We start from the raw sequence: 22,221 nt of genomic DNA, 5'->3' as shown, positions 1-22,221 counted from the left end.
TTTGGGCGGGGGGAGGGAGCACGGCCAATCGCTGGCTGTCTGGGCAAGGCTCCCCCCCCCATTTTGCATGGATCCTGCTGGGCTGGCGGGCAGGCTGGGCTGGCGGGCAGGCTGGGCTGGCGGGCAGGCTGGGCTGGCGGGCAGGCTGGCGGGCAGGCTGGGCTGGCGGGCAGGCTGGGCTGGCGGGCAGGCTGGGCTGGGCTGGCGGGCAGGCTGGGCTGGGCTGGCGGGCAGGCTGGGCTGGCGGGCAGGCTGGGCTGGCGGGCAGGCTGGTAGGATTTTAACAGCGGGTGTTAAAATAAAGCTGTGACCTTTTCTTCCAACATTGTGTGGTCTCCGTTATTTGGTTTAGCGTCACAAAGGAAGGGGCGGCGCATACAGCCTTTAAGGTTGGAAATCGCTGATCTAGACCAACGTTTCGGTCCCCTCAACGGGACATTCCTCGGGGAGATGTAAGGTGGGGGTACGGCATATCCCCGCGTACCCCCAGAAAAAAAGCCATGTACATATATATATTTACACACCTCCCTTTTTCAACCCCCCTTTCCCCCCCCTCATCTCCCCCCCCCTCTCCTTCTCTTTCTCCACCCCTCAATTTCCTCCTCTACCCCCCCTCCCCCTCTATCTCCACCCCCCCTCTTCCTCCACCCCCCTCTCCCCCTCTTTCTCCACCCCCCTCTCCCCCTCTTTCTCCACCCCCTCTCCCCCTCTTTCTCCACCCCCCTTTCTCCACCCCCTCTCCCCCTCTTTCACCACCCCCTATTTCTCCACCCCCCTCTCCCCCTCTTTCTCCACCCCCCTCTTTCTCCACCCCCCTATCCCCTTCTCCACCCCCCTCTCCCCACCCCCCTCTCCTCTTCTTTCTCCCCCCCTTCAGCATCTCTCCCCTATTCCCCCCCCCCCCCACACTCCCTTCCCCTTTCTCCCCCTACCCTTTCTTACTCTCCCATAACTCTCATCTCCCCCCCCCCCTGCCTCACATTCCTGACCCGTGTCCCTGGCAGGTGTTCCTTAGCCTGACCTCGGTGCCGCCTCTCACCATCCCAGCCAAAACCTGCAGTATAAAGGGGGAGAGAGGGGGAGAAAGGAGACACAGAGGGTCAGAGACAGAGAGAGAGCGAGAGAGTAGGAGAGAAAAGGGATAGGGAGAAAGGAGAGAGGGGGGGAGAAAGGAGAGAGAGGGGGGGAGAAAGGAGAGAGAGAAAGAGGGGAAGAAAGGAGAGAGAGAAAGAGGGGAAGAAAGGAGAGAGAGAAAGAGGGGAAGAAAGGAGAGGGGGAGAACGAGAGAAAAAGGAGAGGTAGAGAGAGGGGGAGAGGGAGAGAGAGAAGGGGGAGGGAGAGAGAGAGAAGGGGAGGGAGAGAGAGAGAAGGGGAGGGAGAGAGAGAAGAGGGAGGGAGAGAGGAGAGAGAGGGGGAGGGAGAGGAGAGAGAGGGGGAGGGAGAGGGAGAGTGGAAAGAGAGACAGAGAACGAGAGAGAGGAGAGAGAGAGGAGAGAGAGAGGAGAGAGGGAGAGAGCAGATAGAGACAGAGAAAAAGAGAGGAGATAGAGAGAGAGGGAGAGATAGAGAGAGAGACAGAGGAGATAGAGACAGAGGGAGAGAGAGAGAGAGAGAGAGAGATAGAGAGAGGGAGCAGATAGAGACAAGGGAGAGACAGAGAGATAGAGAGAGGGAGAGACGCCAGCGATTGTGACTGTGAAGGTTCTCCCCATGGCTGGAGTTGGCTGCCTCGCGGCTCTGTCCCCGCGCACCCCGCGCTTCCTCCGCGCGCTGGCAGGAGCAGGGTCTGTGCGTCACCAGCGCGCCGGAGTCCGCGAACGCCCGGCCCGAGCGGACGAGGAAACCCCCCGGCGGCCCGGCCAATGGGAAGCCGGCGAGGAGCCGCGCGCCGCCGCCGCCCCCTTGGTCGACCGCTCCCTGGTGCGGAGGGACATCCGGGCCTTCCTGAGCGAGTGCGGCGGGACCCCCAGCGAGGCCCGCCATTGGCTGGCCCAGTTCCAGGAGATGCACGCCACCTACCAGCAGGCCTTCGCCATCATCGAGGTGGGTCGCCGTGGCAACGGAGTGGGCCTCCTGCACGCGGTTACCGCGACAACAGGGAGGATGCTCATGGCGGACTGGGCCATTGGGAAGCCATATTTACACAGCTGGGTGGATTATAACGTGACTTTTATTAATAATAATCATGAAAACGGGTGCGGTGTAACACTCGGGCGGTGACGGGGGTTACCGGTGCCCCGGGGACGTTACCGGTCAGGGGGGTGGGGGCGGTGATCAGAGGATGCAGGACGCGCTGGCGGTGTAACACTCGGGCGGTGACGGGGTTACCGGTGTCCCAGGGACGTTACCGGTCAGGGGGGTGGGGGCGGTGGTCAGAGGCTGCAGGATGCGCTGGCGGTGTAACACTCGGGCGGTGACGGGGGTTACCGGTGTCCCAGGGAAGTTACCGGTCAGGGGGGTGGGGGCTGTGGTCAGAGGCTGCAGGACGCGCTGTCGGTGAAACACTCGGGCGGTGACGGGGGTTACCGGTGCCCCGGGGATGTGACCGGTCAGGGGGGTGAGGGCGGTGGTCAGAGGCTGCAGGACGCGCTGGCGGTGTAACACTCGGGGGGTGACGGGGGTTACCGGTGTCCCAGGGACGTTACCGGTCAGGGGGGTGGGGGCGGTGGTCAGAGGCTGCAGGACGCGCTGGCGGTGTAACACTCGGGCGGTGATGGGGGTTACCGGTGTCCCAGGGAAGATACCGGTCAGGGGGGTGGGGGCGGTGATCAGAGGCTGCAGGACGCGCTGGCGGTGTAACACTCGGGCGGTGACGGGGGTTACCGGTGCCCCGGGGACGTTACCGGTCAGGGGGGTGGGGGCGGTGATCAGAGGCTGCAGGACGCGCTGGCGGTGTAACACTCGGGCGGTGACGGGGTTACCGGTGTCCCAGGGAAGTTACCGGTCAGGGGGGGTGGGGGCTGTGGTCAGAGGCTGCAGGACGCGCTGGCGGTGTAACACTCGGGCGGTGACGGGGGTTACCGGTGCCCCGGGGATGTGACCGGTCAGGGGGGTGAGGGCGGTGGTCAGAGGCTGCAGGACGCGCTGGCGGTGTAACACTCGGGGGGTGACGGGGGTTACCGGTGTCCCGGGGAAGTTACCGGTTAGGGGGGTGGGGGCGGTGATCAGAGGATGCAGGACGCGCTGGCGGTGTAACACTCAGGCGGTGACGGGGGTTACCGGTGTCCCAGGGAAGTTACCGGTCAGGGGGGTGGGGGCTGTGGTCAGAGGCTGCAGGACGCGCTGGCGGTGAAACACTCGGGCGGTGACGGGGGTTACCGGTGCCCCGGGGATGTGACCGGTCAGGGGGGTGAGGGCGGTGGTCAGAGGCTGCAGGACGCGCTGGCGGTGTAACACTAGGGGGGTGACGGGGGTTACCGGTGTCCCGGGGAAGTTACCGGTTAGGGGGGTGGGGGCGGTGATCAGAGGATGCAGGACGCGCTGGCGGTGAAACACTCGGGCGGTGACGGGGGTTACCGGTGCCCCGGGGATGTGACCGGTCAGGGGGGTGAGGGCGGTGGTCAGAGGCTACAGGACGCGCTGGCGGTGTAACACTAGGGGGGTGACGGGGGTTACCGGTGTCCCGGGGAAGTTACCGGTTAGGGGGGTGGGGGCGGTGATCAGAGGATGCAGGACGCGCTGGCGGTGTAACACTCAGGCGGTGACGGGGGTTACCGGTGTCCCAGGGAAGTTACCGGTCAGGGGGGTGGGGGCTGTGGTCAGAGGCTGCAGGACGCGCTGGCGGTGAAACACTCGGGCGGTGACGGGGGTTACCGGTGCCCCGGGGATGTGACCGGTCAGGGGGGTGAGGGCTGTGGTCAGAGGCTGCAGGACGCGCTGGCGGTGAAACACTCAGGCGGTGACGGGGGTTACCGGTGTCCCAGGGAAGTTACCGGTCAGGGGGGTGGGGGGCTGTGGTCAGAGGCTGCAGGACGTGCTGGCGGTGAAACACTCGGGCGGTGACGGGGGTTACCGGTGCCCCGGGGATGTGACCGGTCAGGGGGGTGAGGGCGGTGGTCAGAGGCTGCAGGACGCGCTGGCGGTGTAACACTCGGGGGGTGACGGGGGTTACCGGTGTCCCGGGGAAGTTACCGGTTAGGGGGGTGGGGGCGGTGATCAGAGGATGCAGGACGCGCTGGCGGTGTAACACTCAGGCGGTGACGGGGGTTACCGGTGTCCCAGGGAAGATACCGGTCAGGGGGGTGGGGGCGGTGATCAGAGGCTGCAGGACGCGCTGGCGGTGTAACACTCGGGCGGTGACGGGGGTTACCGGTGCCCCGGGGACGTTACCGGTCAGGGGGGTGGGGGCGGTGATCAGAGGCTGCAGGACGCGCTGGCGGTGTAACACTCGGGCGGTGACGGGGTTACCGGTGTCCCAGGGACGTTACCGGTCAGGGGGGTTGGGGGCGGTGGTCAGAGGCTGCAGGACGCGCTGGCGGTGTAACACTCGGGCGGTGACGGGGGTTACCGGTGCCCCGGGGACGTTACCGGTCAGGGGGGTGGGGGCGGTGGTCAGAGGCTGCAGGATGCGCTGGCGGTGTAACACTCGGGCGGTGACGGGATTACCGGTGCCCCGGGGACGTTACCGGTCAGGGGGGTGGGGCCGGTAGTCAGAGGCTGCAGGACGCGCTGGCTGATAAATCTATTAGGGTGAGGATGCCAGGTGGGAGAAATGCCCGCCTTGCGTGGAGTGACCGGGGCAGGGGTCAATACATGGTTACCTATTTGGATATGAGAATAAACACAGCGCACCCTATAATAAGTAACCCTATGCTTACCTCTGCCCCTGGGTATTATATGTTCTGTGTTCCCCTCTGACCTCGCTCTGTCCCTCCTGACCCCACTCTGTCCCTCCTGACCTCGCGCTATCCCTCCTGCCCCGCTCTGTCCCTCCTGCCCCGCTCTGTTCCTCCTGACCTCGCGCTGTCCCTCCTGCCCCGCTCTGTCCCACCTGCCCCGCTCTGTTCCTCCTGACCCCGCTCTGTCCCTCCTGCCCCGCTCTGTTCCTCCTGACCCCGCTCTGTTCTTCCTGACCCCGCTCTGTCCCACCTGCCCCGCTCTGTTCCTCCTGACCCCGCTCTGTCCCTCCTGCCCCGCTCTGTTCCTCCTGACCTCGCGCTGTCCCTCCTGCCCCGCTCTGTTCCTCCTGACCCCGCTCTGTCCCTCCTGCCCCGCTCTGTTCCTCCTGACCCCGCTCTGTTCTTCCTGACCCCGCTCTGTCCCACCTGCCCCGCTCTGTTCCTCCTGACCCCGCTCTGTCCCTCCTGCCCCGCTCTGTTCCTCCTGACCTCGCTCTGTTCCTCCTGACCCCGCTCTGTTCTTCCAGACCTCGCCCTATCCCTCCTGACCTTGCTCTGTCCCTCCTGACCTTGCTCTGTCCCTCCTGACATTGCTCTGTCCCTCCTGACCCCGCTCTGTCCCTCCTGACCTCACGCTGTCCCTCCTGACCTCACGCTGTCCTTACCTGACCTCGCGCTGTCCTTCCTGACCCCACTCTGTCCCTCCTGACCTCACGCTGTCCCTCGTGACCTCGCTCTGTCCCTCCTGCCCCGCTCTGTCCCTCCTGACCTCGCACTGTCCCTCCTGACCTCGCTCTGTCCCTCCTGCCCCGCTCTGTTCCTCCTGACCCCGCTCTGTCCCTCCTGACCCCGCTCTGTTCTTCCTGACCCCGCTCTGTCCCTCCTGACCCCACTCTGTCCCTCCTGACCCCGCTCTGTCCCTCCTGACCTCACGCTGTCCCTCCTGATCCCGCTCTGTCACTCCAGACCCCACTCTGTCCCTCCTGACCTCACGCTGTCCCTCCTGACCTCGCTCTGTCCCTCCTGACCCCGCTCTGTTCCTCCTGACCCCGCTCTGTCCCTCCTGACCCCGCTCTGTTCTTCTGACCTCGCTCTGTCCCTCCTGCCCGCTCTGTTCCTCCTGACCCCGCTCTGTCCCTCCTGACCCCGCTCTGTTCTTCCTGACCCCGCTCTGTCCCTCCTGACCCCGCTCTGTCCTTCCTGATCCCGCTCTGTCACTCCTGACCCCGCTCTGTCCCTCCTGACCCCGCTCTGTCCCTCCTTACCTCGCTCTGTCCCTCCTGCCCCGCTCTGTTCCTCCTGACCCCGCTCTGTCCCTCCTGACCCCGCTCTGTCCCTCCTGACCCCGCTCTGTCCCTCCTGACCCCGCTCTGTCCCTCCTGACCTCGCGCTGTCCCTCCCGACCTCGCGCTGTCCTTCCTGATCCCGCTCTGTCCCTCCTGACCCCGCTCTGTCCCTCCTGACCTCGCACTGTCCCTCCTGACCTCGCTCTGTCCCTCCTGCCCCGCTCTGTCCCTCCTGACCTTGCTCTGTCCCTCCTGACCCCGCTCTGTCCCTCCTGACCCTGTTCTGGCCCTTCCAACCCTGCTTGTGTCCTTCCCGACCTCGCTCTGTCCATCCTGACCACACTCTATCCCTCCGGACCCCGCTCTATCCCTCCTGACCTCGCTCTATCCCTCCTGACCTTGCTCTGTCCATCCTGACCACACTCTATCCCTCCGGACCCCGCTCTGTTCTTCCTGACCCCGCTCTGTCCCTCATGACCTCGCTCTGTTCTTCCTGACCCCGCTCTGTCCCTCCTGACCTCGCTCTGTCCCTCCTGACCCCGCTCTGTCCCTCCTGACCCCGCTCTGTCTCTCCTGACCCCGCTCTGTTCTTCCTGACCCCGCTCTGTCCCTCCTGACCTCGCTCTGTCCCTCCTGACCTCGCTCTGTCCCTCCTGACCCTGCTCTGTCCCTCCTGACCTCGCTCTGTCCCTCCTGACCCCGCTCTGTCCCTCATGACTTCATTCTGTTCCTCCTGACCCCGCTCTGTCCCTCCTGACCCCACTCTGTCCCTCCTGACCTCGCTCTGTACCTCCTGACCCCGCTCTGTTCCTCCTGACCCCGCTCTGTCCCTCCTGACCTCGCTCTGTCCCTCCTGACCTCGCTCTGTCCCTCCTGACCTCGCTCTGTCCCTCCTGACCTCGCTGTCCCTCCTGACCCCGCTCTGTCCCTCCTGACCCCGCTCTGTCCCTCCTGACCTCGCTCTGTCCCTCCTGACCCCGCTCTGTCCCTCCTGACCCCGCTCTTTCCCTCCTGACCCCGCTCTGTCCTCCTGATCTCGCTGTCTCTCCTGACCCCGCTCTGTCCCTCCTGATCCCGCTCTGTCCCTCCTGATCCCGCTCTGTCCCTCCTGACCTCGCTCTGTCCCTCCTGACCTCGCTCTGTCCCTCCTGACCTCGCTCTGTCCCTCATGACTTCACTCTGTCCCTCCTGACCCCGCTCTGTCCCTCCTGACCTCGCTCTGTCCCTCCTGACCCCGCTCTGTCCCTCATGACTTCACTCTGTCCCTCCTGACCCCGCTCTGTCCCTCCTGACCCCGCTCTGTCCCTCCTGACCCCGCTCTGTCCCTCCTGACCCCGCTCTGTCCCTCCTGATCTCGCTCTGTCCCTCCTGACCCCGCTCTGTCCCTCCTGATCTCGCTGTCTCTCCTGACCTCGCTGTCTCTCCTGATCTCGCTCTGTCCGTCCTGACCTCGCTCTGTCCCTCCCGACTCCGCTCTGTCCCTCCTGACCCTGCTCTGTCCCTCCTGACCCCGCTCTGTCCCTCCTGCCCCCGCTCTGTCACTCCTGACCCCGCTCTGTCCCTCCTGACCCCGCTCTGTCCCTCCTGACCCCGCTCTGTCGCTCCTGACTTCACTCTGTCCCTCCTGACCCCGCTCTGTCCCTCCTGACCCCTCTATCCCCTGACCCCGCTCTGTCTCTACTCTGCCCACCCCCTGACCCCGCTCTGTCCCTCCTGACTTCACTCTGTCCCTCCTGACCCCGCTCTGTCCCTCCTGACCCCGCTCTGTCTCTACTCTGCCCACCCCCTGACCCCGCTCTGTGTCCCCCCCCTGACCCCACTCTGTGCCCCCAGGTGGACGAGAACGTGTTCAGCTGTAAGAGGTCCGTGGCTAGCGTGGCCTTTGCCCTGGCCTTCCTGCAGCGGATGGACATGAAGCCACTGGTGGTGATGGGGATGTCCAGTGCGTCCTCCAGCCGGCTGCCTGTCCCCGTCAGCAAGGCCCTGCTCGTCCGGCACTGCCAGGCCCTGGTGGATGCCCTGCACTGTAACTCCGGTACCGCTGTGCCCTTCTTCAATGGGGGTTCCGTGATCACAGCCCGGGAACACACGCAGGGTTCCACGCTCACAGCCCGGGAACACACGCAGGGTTCCACGCTCACAGCCCGGGAACACGCGCAGGGTTCCGTGATCACAGGCCGGGAACACACGCAGGGTTCCGTGATCACAGGCCGGGAACACGCGCAGGACGGCGGGTATGGGATATCCCTATCTATAGATTACTTCCTTGTCAAAGTTCATACCGTCACCTCCCCCTCTTACCTCCCCAGCATTCCTTTATTTCCTCCCCCTCACTCCTCTCCCCCCCCACTCTTGCTCTCCCACTCTTCCTCCCCCCCACCCCCCACTCTTCCGCCCCTCCAACCCCCCACTCTTCCTCGCCCCCCCACCTCCACTCTTCCTTCCTTCCAAACCCCTCCAAACCCCTCTTCCTCCCCCCACCCCCACTCTTCCTCCCCCCACCCCCACTTTTCTTCCCCCCACTCTTCCTCCACCCCCCCAACTCTCTTCCACCCCCTCCCCCACTCTTCCTCTCTCCCCCTACTCTTCCTCCCTTGTCTGAGGTGCCTCCTTTCTTTCTTTGAGACTGTAGCCTTATCTTCAGCGCCTCCGTTACCCCACCCCTCTTCCTCCCCCTCCCCCACACTCTCCCTCCCCTCTGCATTGCCACTCTGCAGAGCATTGCTCGGTCACACCGCTCCCGTCCTCTGCTCCCCCCTCCCCAGCTACGGCTCAGTGTCCTCGGTGGAGCCGGAGCTGCTCAGCTGGTGCCTGGAGTCGGGGAACATCCCCATCGTCTGCCCCATCGGGGAGACCCCCTCCGGCCGCACCGTCCTTCTGGACTCCCTGGACGTGACCGCCAGCATCTCCCGCGTCCTGCAGCCGCTCAAGATCATCTTCCTGAGCACGGCGGGCGGCCTGAAGGACCTGAGTGAAAAGGTAGGGAAGACCACAGGTTTGCCCTCACCCTCTCCCACACGGACTATTGTAACCTTCCAGATTTCTACCCTGCGGTCCATTCAAGCTGCTTTCCTGGCTTCATCCTGGCAGTCTCTCCAGTGTTACGTAGTTAGGACCAGAGGGGGGGGGGGGGGGGGGGGAAACATTGGAAAAGATGAATGACTTGCCCTTCCCCTCTCCCGCATTGGTTATTGTAACCTCTCACACTTTACCCCTTGCGATATTTTGCCAGCACTTCCCAGCTTTAACCTTGTATCCTGTTCAAACCGCAAGATTTCCAGCCGGGAGCAGAATGGCCGTTCTCTCTCCCGGTTGTGATTTAATAGCTCCCCCCCATCCCACCCCCTGGGAGGTGGTGGAGGGCCTTGCACCCCAGTTATGGAGGCCCCCCTGCCTAGGCGGCTATGGGGACTGCTAACCAGTGTGTTTCTGAAGGATCTAAAATAGCATATCGGAAACAGAATGAGCATGCCCCTATCCTCTCCCGTCGTGTCTTCTGTAACCTCGCAGCTTTTTTTTTCCTTCAGCTTATCCACACTCCTTCCATCCACAAAGACCTTCTGGACACGAGAGAGAACAGTAAAAACCCCATTTGCGTCGCCCTCACCCTCTCCCACGTTAACTTTTGTAACCTCTCAACTTCCTACCCTAACGCGCTCTCCAATCGGATCCTCTGCCACCTCCACTTTTCTCCCCTTCCATCTGTTTAATCCACCTAATGACCTAAAAGGAGAGTTTGATTGAAAGATAGCCCACCCGTATCCTCTCCTGCATTGACTAATGTAACCTTCTCTTCCATCTCTCCCATCTACTTACAAAGAGGGAGGGAGTATATCACGTGGAACTTACTCTGGTTGTAAGGTTCTGAACCAGAGCGAGAACACAGGAAAGATCATTTGAGCGCCCCCACCCTTTCCCACCTTCACTTTTGCAACCTCCCTTTATACTTCGGCCTTTGCAAAGCACTGCCCAGCTTTGCAGCCAAGTCTGTTCAAGCCACAGGCAAGACAAACACATTTGCCCTCACCCTCTCCCGCAGAGACTTCTGTAACCCTGCAGTGTTCACCGCTCCCCCCCTCCCCCCCCCCCATCCTCCCGCAGGTGGTGGGACACATAAACCTCCCCGCAGACCTGGAGCTGATACGGAACGCCGTGTGGATGAGCTCGCGCCAGCGGCAGCAGGCAACGGTCATCGTGGACCTGCTGAACCGCCTGCCGCCCGCCTCCTCCGCCGTCATGACGTCGGCGAGTACCCTGCTCAGCGAGCTCTTCAGCAATAAAGGTGACGAGGCAAAGGGGCAGGTGGCAGCGGTGGGATCCATTCCAGTAGCAGCCAACCGCTCCCCCTGTGAGATAATATTTATATATACATATATATATATACATATATATATATATAGTACAGAATAAATGAGTTCTTCAGTATTAGGTGATACCTTTTTTATTGGACTAACAATTTATGTCATAGGACGAGCTTTCGAGAGTTCGCCTCTCTCTTCCCAGGTCGGCAATACTGGTTTACAAAGGAATCTATGGGGGCTGCCCTGGAGGATGTGTGTGGAGAGGGCAGTGTATACCAATGAGTGCAACACCCTCTTACCATTTCAACACCCGCCCACACCATTGGTATACACTCCCACTCCACACACACCTTTTGTAAAGCGCTGTATACACTATGGGCACGTTATACATCTATATTTACACACGTACACACACACACTCTTACATCACAAACATTCAGGGACTATAACACCTTAAGTCATAAATCGCAGACTACACAGGGGGGTCGGGGAGGGGGATAGGTTATAGCCACAGATAACATTATTATATGCACTGTTTTTTAGTTAAACCTTTCGTGCTTTATCCATTGTAACATCGCCGGAAGAAGAGGTCAGTGTATCTCGAAAGCTCGCACAAATAAAAGCATTTCGTTAGCCACAGAACGGGATCGTCTATTCGTTTTTTTATTTTATATATATATATATATATATTTTTTTTTATTTTATATATATATATATATATATATATATATATATATATATATATATATATATACACACACAGTGGTTGACAAATCACCAAAAAATCTACTCGCCACCTAGTACCAAACGTGTGCTGCTTGGGCCAATATTTACTCGCCCGGGGGTTAAATCCACTCGCCCGGGGCGAGCAAATGTATAGGTTTGTCGAACACTGTATATATATATATATATATATATATATATATATATATATATATATATATATATATATATTAATTAATTATACACTGCTGGTGTTATTGGGTATAAATGAAAAATAGAACGAGCAAAGCCACCACCCGGAATACCAACACAAGAGGAAAAACATCATCCATTTATATAGTCTATTTTAGTCTATAAAGTGATTTGGTGTACACACACTCCAAGCTGTGTGTATAGGAGGTATATAGGAGAGACGTGCGTGTGTAGGAGGGGTGTGCCTCAAGGTGTGTGTATAGGACAGGTGTGCCTTGGGGTGTGTGTGTTGGGTAGGTGTGCCTCAAGGTGTGTGTATAGGAGAGGTGTGCCTCAAGGTGTGTGTATAGGAGAGGTGTGCCTCAAGGTGTGTGTATAGGAGAGGTGTGCCTCAAGGCGTGTGTATAGGAGAGGTGTGCCTTGGGGTGTGTGTGTTGGGTAGGTGTGCCTCAAGGCGTGTGTTTAGGAGAGGTGTGCCTTGGGGTGTGTGTTGGGTAGGTGTGCCTCAAGGCGTGTGTATAGGAGAGGTGTGCCTTGGGGTGTGTGTGTTGGGTAGGTGTGCCTCAAGGTGTGTGTATAGGAGAGGTGTGCCTCAAGGTGTGTGTATAGGAGAGGTGTGCCTCAAGGCGTGTGTATAGGAGAGGTGTGCCTTGGGGTGTGTGTGTTGGGTAGGTGTGCCTCAAGGCGTGTGTATAGGAGAGGTGTGCCTCATGGCGTGTGTATAGGAGAGGTGTGCCTTGGGGTGTGTGTGTTGGGTAGGTGTGCCTCAAGGTGTGTGTATAGGAGAGGTGTGCCTCAAGGTGTGTGTATAGGAGATGTGTGCCTTGGGCTGTGTGTGTTGGGTAGGTGTGCCTCAAGGTGTGTGTATAGGAGAGGTGTGCCTCAAGGCGTGTGTATAGGAGAGGTGTGCCTTGGGGTGTGTGTGTTGGGTAGGTGTGCCTCAAGGTGTGTGTATAGGAGAGGTGTGCCTCAAGGTGTGTGTGTGTTGGGTAGGTGTGCCTCCAGGTGTGTGTATGCAGGAGAGGAACGCCTGCGGGTTGTGTTTTGACCCCCTTCCCTGTGTCCCGACTCCCCGTGCAGGATCGGGGACGCTGTTTAAGAACGCAGAACGCACCCTCCGCTACGATTCCTTCCAGGAGATAGACACGCAACGGCTGGTCTCGCTGGTGAACAGGTCCTTCCAGAAGACCCTGAGAGAGGACTACATCGGCAGCTTGGGCTCCAGACTGCACTCCGTGTACCTCTCCGAAGGGTGAGAAGAGGGGAGCGAGGCTCTGCTTCAGGAAACCATGGTGGAGAGATCTTCTTCACCAAGCCATCACGTTGTTGAGTGCCAGAAGAGCGTTGGCACTCAAGGAATCCATTTTGGAGAGGGGGGAGGGTTAAGGGGGGGGAAAAACGCTCTTCTCTACTGGAGGAAAGACAGCTAAACCCCCCCCCCCCCCCCGACCTGGAATAGTTACAAACTTCCCAGCTCTATAAATAAGGCCTTCTTCTAGAGACGGCGCCCAAATTTCAGCTGAGCTATTGGCACAGTCACACTTTATAGTATAAGGACCTAGAGGTGGTTCTGAACTGTTGCCTAGACTCTTACAGCGCCGGAGGTCCGGCGACACCAGTGTGGCAACGGACCTCCAGAATTTTTGGTCATGGTGAACATCACTGGCGGCCCCCCCCTACAGGCTGACGGGAAGTGGAGAGGGCTTCAGTCCGGTCCCGGCTGACGGGTCCACTCCGTACAAAATGAGTCTTTGTGCCATGACGTAGGGAAGTCCATGAGGGTACTTGTAGGACCTACACTTGCCCTCTCACGCATGTACACGGGACATGTGAAGTCCCACACGCGATGTGTGTACGGCTGACATTGTAGGACATTCTCCCGCAGGTACAACGCCGCTGCGATAATCACCATGGAGCCGGTGCTGGGAGGGACGCCGTACCTGGACAAGTTTGTGGTCAGCTCCGGCCGGCAGGGACAGGGCTCGGGGCAGATGCTGTGGGAGTGCGTCAGGCAGGACCTACAAACCCTCTTCTGGAGATCCGGAGCCAACAACCCCATTAACCCTTGGTAAGAGATGTTCCACTCAAGGGGACAGTCTCTCCTAGGGGCAAAGTGTACTAATGGCAGTGACAGGGTTAAGGGGTCAGTCTCTCCTAAGTGCAAAGCGTACTAATGGCAGTGACATGGTTAAGGGGTCAGTCCCTCCTAGGGGCAAAGTGTACTAATGGCAGTGACATGGTTAAGGGGTCAGTCTCTCCTAAGTGCAAAGCGTACTAATGGCAGTGACATGGTTAAGGGGTCAGTCCCTCCTAGGGGCAAAGTGTACTAATGGCAGTGACATGGTTAAGGGGTCAGTCCCTCCTAGGGGCAAAGTGTACTAATGGCAGTGACATGGTTAAGGAGTCAGTCCCTCCTAGTATTACATCCATGACATTTATATTGAAGGACCCCCAGCTCACAGGTTAAGATGTAACTTGCACACAGGTTAAGATGTAACTTACACACAGGTTAAGATGTAACTTACACACAGGTTGTTGGGCCGTTTGCTCCGATCTCCTGCAGGTATTTTAAGAACAGCGACGGCAGCTTCTCCAACAAGCGGTGGATATTCTTTTGGCTCGGCCTGTCCGACCTCCGGGACTCGTACGAACTGGTGAACCACGCCGAGGGCCTGCCCGACTCCTTCACTAAACCTTCCAGCACGTGAGAGTGAGAAAGAGAGAGGAGAGAATAAGGAGAGAGGAGAAAGGGAGAGAATAAGGGGGGGGGAGAAGAGAGGGAGAGAAAGAGAATAAGGAGAGAGAAGAGGGTGGGAGAGGAAGGAGGGAGTGAGAATAAGGGGGGGGAAGAAGAGAGGGAGAGTAAGAGAATAAGGAGAGAGAAGAGGTAGAGGAAAAAGAGAGGGAGAATAAGGGGAGAGAAGAGAGGGAGAGAAAGAGAATAAGGAGAGAGAAGAGGTAGAGGAGGGAGAGAGGGAGAATAAGGGGGGAGAAGAGAGAGAAAGAGAATAAGGAGAGAGAAGAGGTAGAGGAAAAAGAGGGAGAATAAGGGGGGAGAAGAGGGAGAGAAGAGGTAGAGGAAGGAGAGAGGGAGAATAAGGGGGGAGAAGAGAGGGAGAGAAAGAGAATGAGAGAGAAGAGGTAGAGGAAGGAGAGAGGGAGAATAAGGGGAGAGAAGAGAATAAGCAGAGAGGAGAAAGGGAGAGAGAATAAGGGGGAGGGCGAAGAGAGGGAGAGAGAAGAGGGAGGGAGAGGAGGGAGTGAGTGAGAATAAGGGGAGAGAAGAGGGTGGGAGAGGAATAAGAGAGAGAATAAGGGGGGTGAAGAAAGGGTGAGAGAGAATAAGGGAGAAGAAAGGGAGAGAGAAGAGGGAGGGAGAGGAAGTGGAGTGAGAATAAGGAGAGAAGATAGGGAGAGAGAAGAGGGAGAGACAGGAGGGGGCGACAGATTGCAGAGATGTAACGTCTCTGTATAAGGGAATCGTTACAGACGTGGACGAGGTGACACACGGCCCCTATAGCCCAGCGGCCCTTCCCATGACAGCAGAGACGCTCGCTGCGTTGCTGTAGGACACACACGGCCTAACCCGATGTCACTGCCGTTAATGTGGATGGAGCCTCTCCGCATCCCGCCGCCGGACGTCTTTATAACGCCTCCGCTCCCGACGTTTAGATTGTAAGCTCTCTGGGGCAGGGCGCGTGAACAGATCTGCGGCAGCTGCAGCAGCTCTATGTAAATATATACGTGTATATATACAAAAACAAAGAGAGAAAACGGGGGGGGGGGGTGCCGAACACGCGCATTTTAAGCGAAACTTCTTTGTCTCTTGTCAATGTTTTGTCACAGAAATTGTAAATTGCACATGTGACGATAAACTGAAAATACCGTCATTCGTCGGCAGTCGCTATCAGTCTATTCTTCTTCTTGTCTTTGGATACGTTCCCCTGCTCTAACTCCTCCGTACTTCTTTTCCTCCGGTGAGGAGTGCGAGTTCCCTCTGAAACCCCGCTCTTCTCATTACACCCCCCCCCCTCCTGCTGTCACCACACGGTCCCCGTCACAAGTGACATCACAGGAGGCGGCAGCCGGCCGGCAGAGAAACCGCAGGACGCTGAACATGGCGGCACGCAGAGGGGGACCGTGACGTCTGTCACTTGGGAAGGTTGAGTGGGGTTATTACAGGGGGGGGGGGGGGTTTGGACAAGATGTGAGAACCAGCACATTTTTAGTAACTGGGGCGTAGAGCTGAAGTGAGCGATGCCGCGCCGGAGTTTAACCACACGCTAAAATCTAGGAGACAAGTGCACGGGTGAGCAGGAGTGTGAGAGACTGACTGGGTGATTACCAATCAGGAGATCTTTAACAGTTAGTGTGTGTGTGCCCATAGTGTATGTGGGCATGCGTATCTAAGGATTGTATGCGCGCGCATGCGTATCTAAGGATCGTATGCGCGCGCATGCGTATCTAAGGATCGTATGCGCGCGCATGCGCATCTAAGGACCGTATGCGCGCGCATGCGCATCTAAGGACCGTATGCGCGCGCATGCGCATCTAAGGACCGTATGCGCGCGCATGCGCATCAAAGGACCGTATGCGCGCGCATGCGCATCTAAGGACCGTATGCGCGCGCATGCGCATCTAAGGATCGTATGCGCGCGCATGCGCATCTAAGGATCGTATGCGCGCGCATGCGCATCTAAGGATCGTATGCGCGCGCATGCGCATCTAAGGATCGTATGCGCGCGCATGCGCATCTAAGGATCGTATGCGCGCGCATGCGCATCAAAGGATCGTATGCGCGCGCATGCGCATCAAAGGATCGTATGCGCGCGCATGCGCATCAAAGGATCGTATGCGCGCGCATGCGTATCTAAGGATCGTATGCGCGCGCATGCGCATCTAAGGATCGTATGCGCGCGCATGCGCATCTAAGGATCGTATGCGCGCGCATGCGTATCAAATGATCGTATGCGCGCGCATGCGTATCTAAGGATCGTATGCGCGCGCATGCGTATCCAAGGATCGTATGCGCGCGCATGCGTATCAAAGGATCGTATGCGCATGTATGCGTATCTAAGGATTGTATGCGCGCGCATGCGTATCTAAGGATTGTATGCCCAGGTAACAAAGAACACAAATTACAAGCAAAAATGTGCAGAACTGTTAAGTTTCTACACAGATAAGCAAATGTAAATACACACGTATATATTACACACACACCTTAACTAACTGAAGCACAATATTGCGATCTAACGCAGAATACCTGCGGTTAATACCCCTGTATCTCGGTACATATATCGCAGTTATCACATAAAATAAAAATAGGTATATTTTCAAACTTACAAAGCAGCGGTGTCTCCGAAGGATGTAAAGAAAATATTCGTGGTCCCGGGCATGGCGTAGATACATCCACCAGAGACCCTCGTAACAAATATATTCTTTATTTAAAACATTGGTGCAAGTGTCGGAAACGTCAAAGTGTCCCTTTCACACGTCCCTGTCATTAGCCAACTCTGCCCCTACGTGGGACTGACCCTTTCACACGTCCCTGTCATTAGCCAGCTCTGCCCCTACGTGGGACTGACCCTTTCACACGTCCCTGTCATTAGCCAACTCTGCCCCTACGTGGGACTGACCCTTCCACACGTCCCTGTCATTAGCCAGCTCTGCCCCTACGTGGGACTGACCCTTTCACACGTCCCTGTCATTAGCCAACTCTGCCCCTACGTGGGACTGACCCTTCCACACGTCCCTGTCATTAGCCAGCTCTGCCCCTACGTGGGACTGACCCTTTCACACGTCCCTGTCATTAGCCAACTCTGCCCCTACGTGGGACTGACCCTTCCACACGTCCCTGTCATTAGCCAGCTCTGCCCCTACGTGGGACTGACCCTTTCACACGTCCCTGTCATTAGCCAACTCTGCCCCTACGTGGGACTGACCCTTCGACACGTCCCTGTCATTAGCCAACTCTGCCCCTACGTGGGACTGTCCCTTTCACACGTCCCTGTCATTAGCCAACTCTGCCCCTACGTGGGACTGTCCCTTTCACACGTCCCTGTCATTAGCCAACTCTGCCCCTACGTGGGACTGACCCTTTCACACGTCCGTCATTAGCCAACTCTGCCCCTACGTGGGACTGACCCTTCCACACATCCGTCATTAGCCAACTCTGCCCCTACGTGGGACTGTCCCTTTCACACGTCCCTGTCATTAGCCAACTCTGCCCCTACGTGGGACTGACCCTTCCACACGTCCGTCATTAGCCAACTCTGCCCCTACGTGGGACTGTCCCTTTCACACGTCCCTGTCATTAGCCAACTCTGCCCTTACGTGGGACTGACCCTTCCACACGTCCCTGTCATTAGTCAACTCTGCCCCTACGTGGGACTGACCCTTCCACACGTCCGTCATGAGCCAACTCTGCCCCTACGTGGGACTGTCCCTTTCACACGTCCGTCATTAGCCAACTCTGCCCTTACGTGGGACTGACCCTTCCACACGTCCGTCATTAGCCAACTCTGCCCCTACGTGGGACTGTCCCTTTCACACGTCCCTGTCATTAGCCAACTCTGCCCTTATGTGGGACTGACCCTTTCACACATCCCTGTCATTAGTCAACTCTGCCCCTACGTGGGACTGACCCTTCCACACTTCCCTGTCATTTTGTCACTTTGCTCCTACGTGGGACTGACCCTTTATCCCATTAAACACGCCCCTGTCATTAGGTCACTTAGCCCCTATGTGGGACTGACACTTTCACACGTCCGTCATTAGCCAACTCTGCCCCTACGTGGGACTGACCCTTCCACACGTCCCTGTCATTAGCCAACTCTGCCCCTACGTGGGACTGACCCTTCCACACGTCCCTGTCATTAGCCAACTCTGCCCCTACGTGGGACTGACCCTTTCACACGTCCCTGTCATTAGCCAACTCTGCCCCTACGTGGGACTGACCCTTTCACACGTCCCTGTCATTAGCCAACTCTGCCCCTACGTGGGACTGACCCTTTCACACGTCCCTGTCATTAGCCAACTCTGCCCCTACGTGGGACTGACCCTTTCACACGTCCGTCATTAGCCAACTCTGCCCCTACGTGGGACTGACCCTTCCACACGTCCGTCATTAGCCAACTCTGCCCCTACGTGGGACTGTCCCTTTCACACGTCCCTGTCATTAGCCAACTCTGCCCCTACGTGGGACTGACCCTTCCACACGTCCGTCATTAGCCAACTCTGCCCCTACGTGGGACTGTCCCTTTCACACGTCCCTGTCATTAGCCAACTCTGCCCTTACGTGGGACTGACCCTTCCACACGTCCCTGTCATTAGTCAACTCTGCCCCTACGTGGGACTGATCCTTCCACACGTCCGTCATGAGCCAACTCTGCCCCTACGTGGGACTGACCCTTCCACACGTCCGTCATTAGCCAACTCTGCCCCTACGTGGGACTGTCCCTTTCACACGTCCCTGTAATTAGCCAGCTCTGCCCCTACGTGGGACTGACCCTTTCACACGTCCCTGTCATTAGCCAACTCTGCCCCTACGTGGGACTGACCCTTCGACACGTCCCTGTCATTAGCCAACTCTGCCCCTACGTGGGACTGTCCCTTTCACACGTCCCTGTCATTAGCCAACTCTGCCCCTACGTGGGACTGTCCCTTTCACACGTCCCTGTCATTAGCCAACTCTGCCCCTACGTGGGACTGACCCTTTCACACGTCCGTCATTAGCCAACTCTGCCCCTACGTGGGACTGACCCTTCCACACATCCGTCATTAGCCAACTCTGCCCCTACGTGGGACTGTCCCTTTCACACGTCCCTGTCATTAGCCAACTCTGCCCCTACGTGGGACTGACCCTTCCACACGTCCGTCATTAGCCAACTCTGCCCCTACGTGGGACTGTCCCTTTCACACGTCCCTGTCATTAGCCAACTCTGCCCTTACGTGGGACTGACCCTTCCACACGTCCCTGTCATTAGTCAACTCTGCCCCTACGTGGGACTGACCCTTCCACACGTCCGTCATGAGCCAACTCTGCCCCTACGTGGGACTGTCCCTTTCACACGTCCGTCATTAGCCAACTCTGCCCTTACGTGGGACTGACCCTTCCACACGTCCGTCATTAGCCAACTCTGCCCCTACGTGGGACTGTCCCTTTCACACGTCCCTGTCATTAGCCAACTCTGCCCTTATGTGGGACTGACCCTTTCACACATCCCTGTCATTAGTCAACTCTGCCCCTACGTGGGACTGACCCTTCCACACTTCCCTGTCATTTTGTCACTTTGCTCCTACGTGGGACTGACCCTTTATCCCATTAAACACGCCCCTGTCATTAGGTCACTTAGCCCCTATGTGGGACTGACACTTTCACACGTCCGTCATTAGCCAACTCTGCCCCTACGTGGGACTGACCCTTCCACACGTCCCTGTCATTAGCCAACTCTGCCCCTACGTGGGACTGACCCTTCCACACGTCCCTGTCATTAGCCAACTCTGCCCCTACGTGGGACTGACCCTTTCACACGTCCCTGTCAGCCAACTCTGCCCCTACGTGGGACTGACCCTTTCACACGTCCCTGTCATTAGCCAACTCTGCCCCTACGTGGGACTGACCCTTTCACACGTCCCTGTCATTAGCCAACTCTGCCCCTACGTGGGACTGACCCTTTCACACGTCCGTCATTAGCCAACTCTGCCCCTACGTGGGACTGACCCTTCCACACGTCCGTCATTAGCCAACTCTGCCCCTACGTGGGACTGTCCCTTTCACACGTCCCTGTCATTAGCCAACTCTGCCCCTACGTGGGACTGACCCTTCCACACGTCCGTCATTAGCCAACTCTGCCCCTACGTGGGACTGTCCCTTTCACACGTCCCTGTCATTAGCCAACTCTGCCCTTACGTGGGACTGACCCTTCCACACGTCCCTGTCATTAGTCAACTCTGCCCCTACGTGGGACTGATCCTTCCACACGTCCGTCATGAGCCAACTCTGCCCCTACGTGGGACTGACCCTTCCACACGTCCGTCATTAGCCAACTCTGCCCCTACGTGGGACTGTCCCTTTCACACGTCCCTGTCATTAGCCAACTCTGCCCCTACGTGGGACTGACCCTTCCACACATCCGTCATTAGCCAACTCTGCCCTACGTGGGACTGACCCTTCCACACGTCCGTCATTAGCCAACTCTGCCCCTACGTGGGACTGTCCCTTTCACACGTCCCTGTCATTAGCCAACTCTGCCCCTACGTGGGACTGACCCTTACACACGTCCGTCATTAGCCAACTCTGCCCCTACGTGGGACTGTCCCTTTCACACGTCCGTCATTAGCCAACTCTGCCCTTACGTGGGACTGACCCTTCCACACGTCCGTCATTAGCCAACTCTGCCCCTACGTGGGACTGTCCCTTTCACACGTCCCTGTCATTAGCCAACTCTGCCCTTATGTGGGACTGACCCTTTCACACGTCCCTGTCATTAGTCAACTCTGCCCCTACGTGGGACTGACCCTTCCACACTTCCCTGTCATTTGGTCACTTTGCTCCTACGTGGGACTGACCCTTTATCCCATTAAACACGCCCCTGTCATTAGGTCACTTTGCCCCTATGTGGGACTGACACTTTCACACGTCCGTCATTAGCCAACTCTGCCCCTATGTGGGACTGACCCTTTCACACGTCCGTCATTAGCCAACTCTGCCCTTACTTGGGACTGTCCCTTTCACACGTCCGTCATTTGGTCACTTTGCTCCTATGTGGGACTGCCCCTTTAACCCATTAAACACGTCCCTGTCATTAGGTCACTTTGCCCCTACGTGGGACTGTCCCTTTAACCCATTAAACACGTCCCTGTCATTAGGACACTTTGCCCCTACGTGGGACTGCCCCTTTAACCCATTAAACACGTCCCTGTCATTAGGTCACTTTGTCCCTGCTTGGGACTGTCCCTTTAACCCATTAAACACGTCCCTGTCATTAGGTCACTTTGTCCCTGCTTGGGACTGTCCCTTTAACCCATTAAACACGTCCCTGTCATTAGGTCACTTTGCCCCTACGTGGGACTGACCCTTTAACCCATTAAACACGTCCCTGTCATTAGGTCACTTTGCCCCTACGTGGGACTGACCCTTTAACCCATTAAACACGTCCCTGTCATTAGGTCACTTTGTCCCTGCTTGGGACTGTCCCTTTAACCCATTAAACACGTCCCTGTCATTAGGTCACTTTGCCCCTACGTGGGACTGTCCCTTTAACCCATTAACCACGTCCCTGTCATTAGGTCACTTTGCTCCTACGTGGGACTGACCCTTTAACCCATTAAAGACGTCCCTGTCATTAGGTCACTTTGTCCCTGCTTGGGACTGTCCCTTTAACCCATTAAACACGTCCCTGCCATTAGGTCACTTTGTCCCTACGTGGGACTGACCCTTTAACCCATTAAACACGTCCCTGTCATTAGGTCACTTTGTCCCTGCTTGGGACTGACCCTTTAACCCATTAAACACGTCCCTGTCATTAGGTCACTTTGCCCCTACGTGGGACTGACCCTTTAACCCATTAAACACGTCCCTGTCATTAGGTCACTTTGTCCCTGCTTGGGACTGACCCTTTAACCCATTAAACACGTCCCTGTCATTAGGTCACTTTGTCCCTGCTTGGGACTGACCCTTTAACCCATTAAACACGTCCCTGTCATTAGGTCACTTTGTCCCTGCTTGGGACTGACCCTTTAACCCATTAAACACGTCCCTGCCATTAGGTCACTTTGCCACTGCTTGGGACTGACCCTCTAAACAGTTTTGATGACTGCCACCATTTCAGTTCCAGCATAAGAAACGCGTCGGTCCCTCTGAGAAGAAATGGAAGCGTC

The 22,221-nt window shown here is 57.6% G+C and overlaps 1 protein-coding gene across 1 annotated transcript; it reads left to right on the top strand.

Moving 5' to 3' along the window:
• Positions 1-1,441: 1,441 nt before the first annotated feature.
• Positions 1,442-15,230, top strand: NAGS (N-acetylglutamate synthase). Its single transcript, XM_075580360.1, has 8 exons — positions 1,442-2,043; positions 7,958-8,358; positions 8,890-9,103; positions 10,226-10,406; positions 12,421-12,592; positions 13,226-13,408; positions 13,904-14,365; positions 14,414-15,230. The coding sequence occupies exons 1-7, from the start codon at positions 1,711-1,713 to the stop codon at positions 14,046-14,048; spliced, it is 1,629 nt and encodes a 542-aa protein (XP_075436475.1). The 5' UTR covers positions 1,442-1,710; the 3' UTR covers positions 14,049-14,365; positions 14,414-15,230.
• The last annotated feature ends 6,991 nt before the right edge of the window (positions 15,231-22,221 follow it).

Source organism: Ascaphus truei, chromosome 23 (assembly GCF_040206685.1).
Source record: "Ascaphus truei isolate aAscTru1 chromosome 23, aAscTru1.hap1, whole genome shotgun sequence".
NCBI lineage: Eukaryota > Metazoa > Chordata > Amphibia > Anura > Ascaphidae > Ascaphus > Ascaphus truei.
The sequence above is the reverse complement of the archived record's forward strand: the minus strand, read 5'-3'. Positions and strand labels throughout refer to the sequence as shown.

Coding starts and splice junctions, on each gene's coding strand:
- NAGS (XM_075580360.1), top strand. CDS start 1,711: ATGGCTGGAGTTGGCTGCCTCGCGGCTCTGTCCCCGCGCACCCCGCGC. Junction 8,359..8,889: donor GAACACGCGCAGGACGGCGG/GTATGGGATATC, acceptor CCCCCTCCCCAG/CTACGGCTCAGTGTCCTCGG. Junction 10,407..12,420: donor CGAGCTCTTCAGCAATAAAG/GTGACGAGGCAA, acceptor CTCCCCGTGCAG/GATCGGGGACGCTGTTTAAG.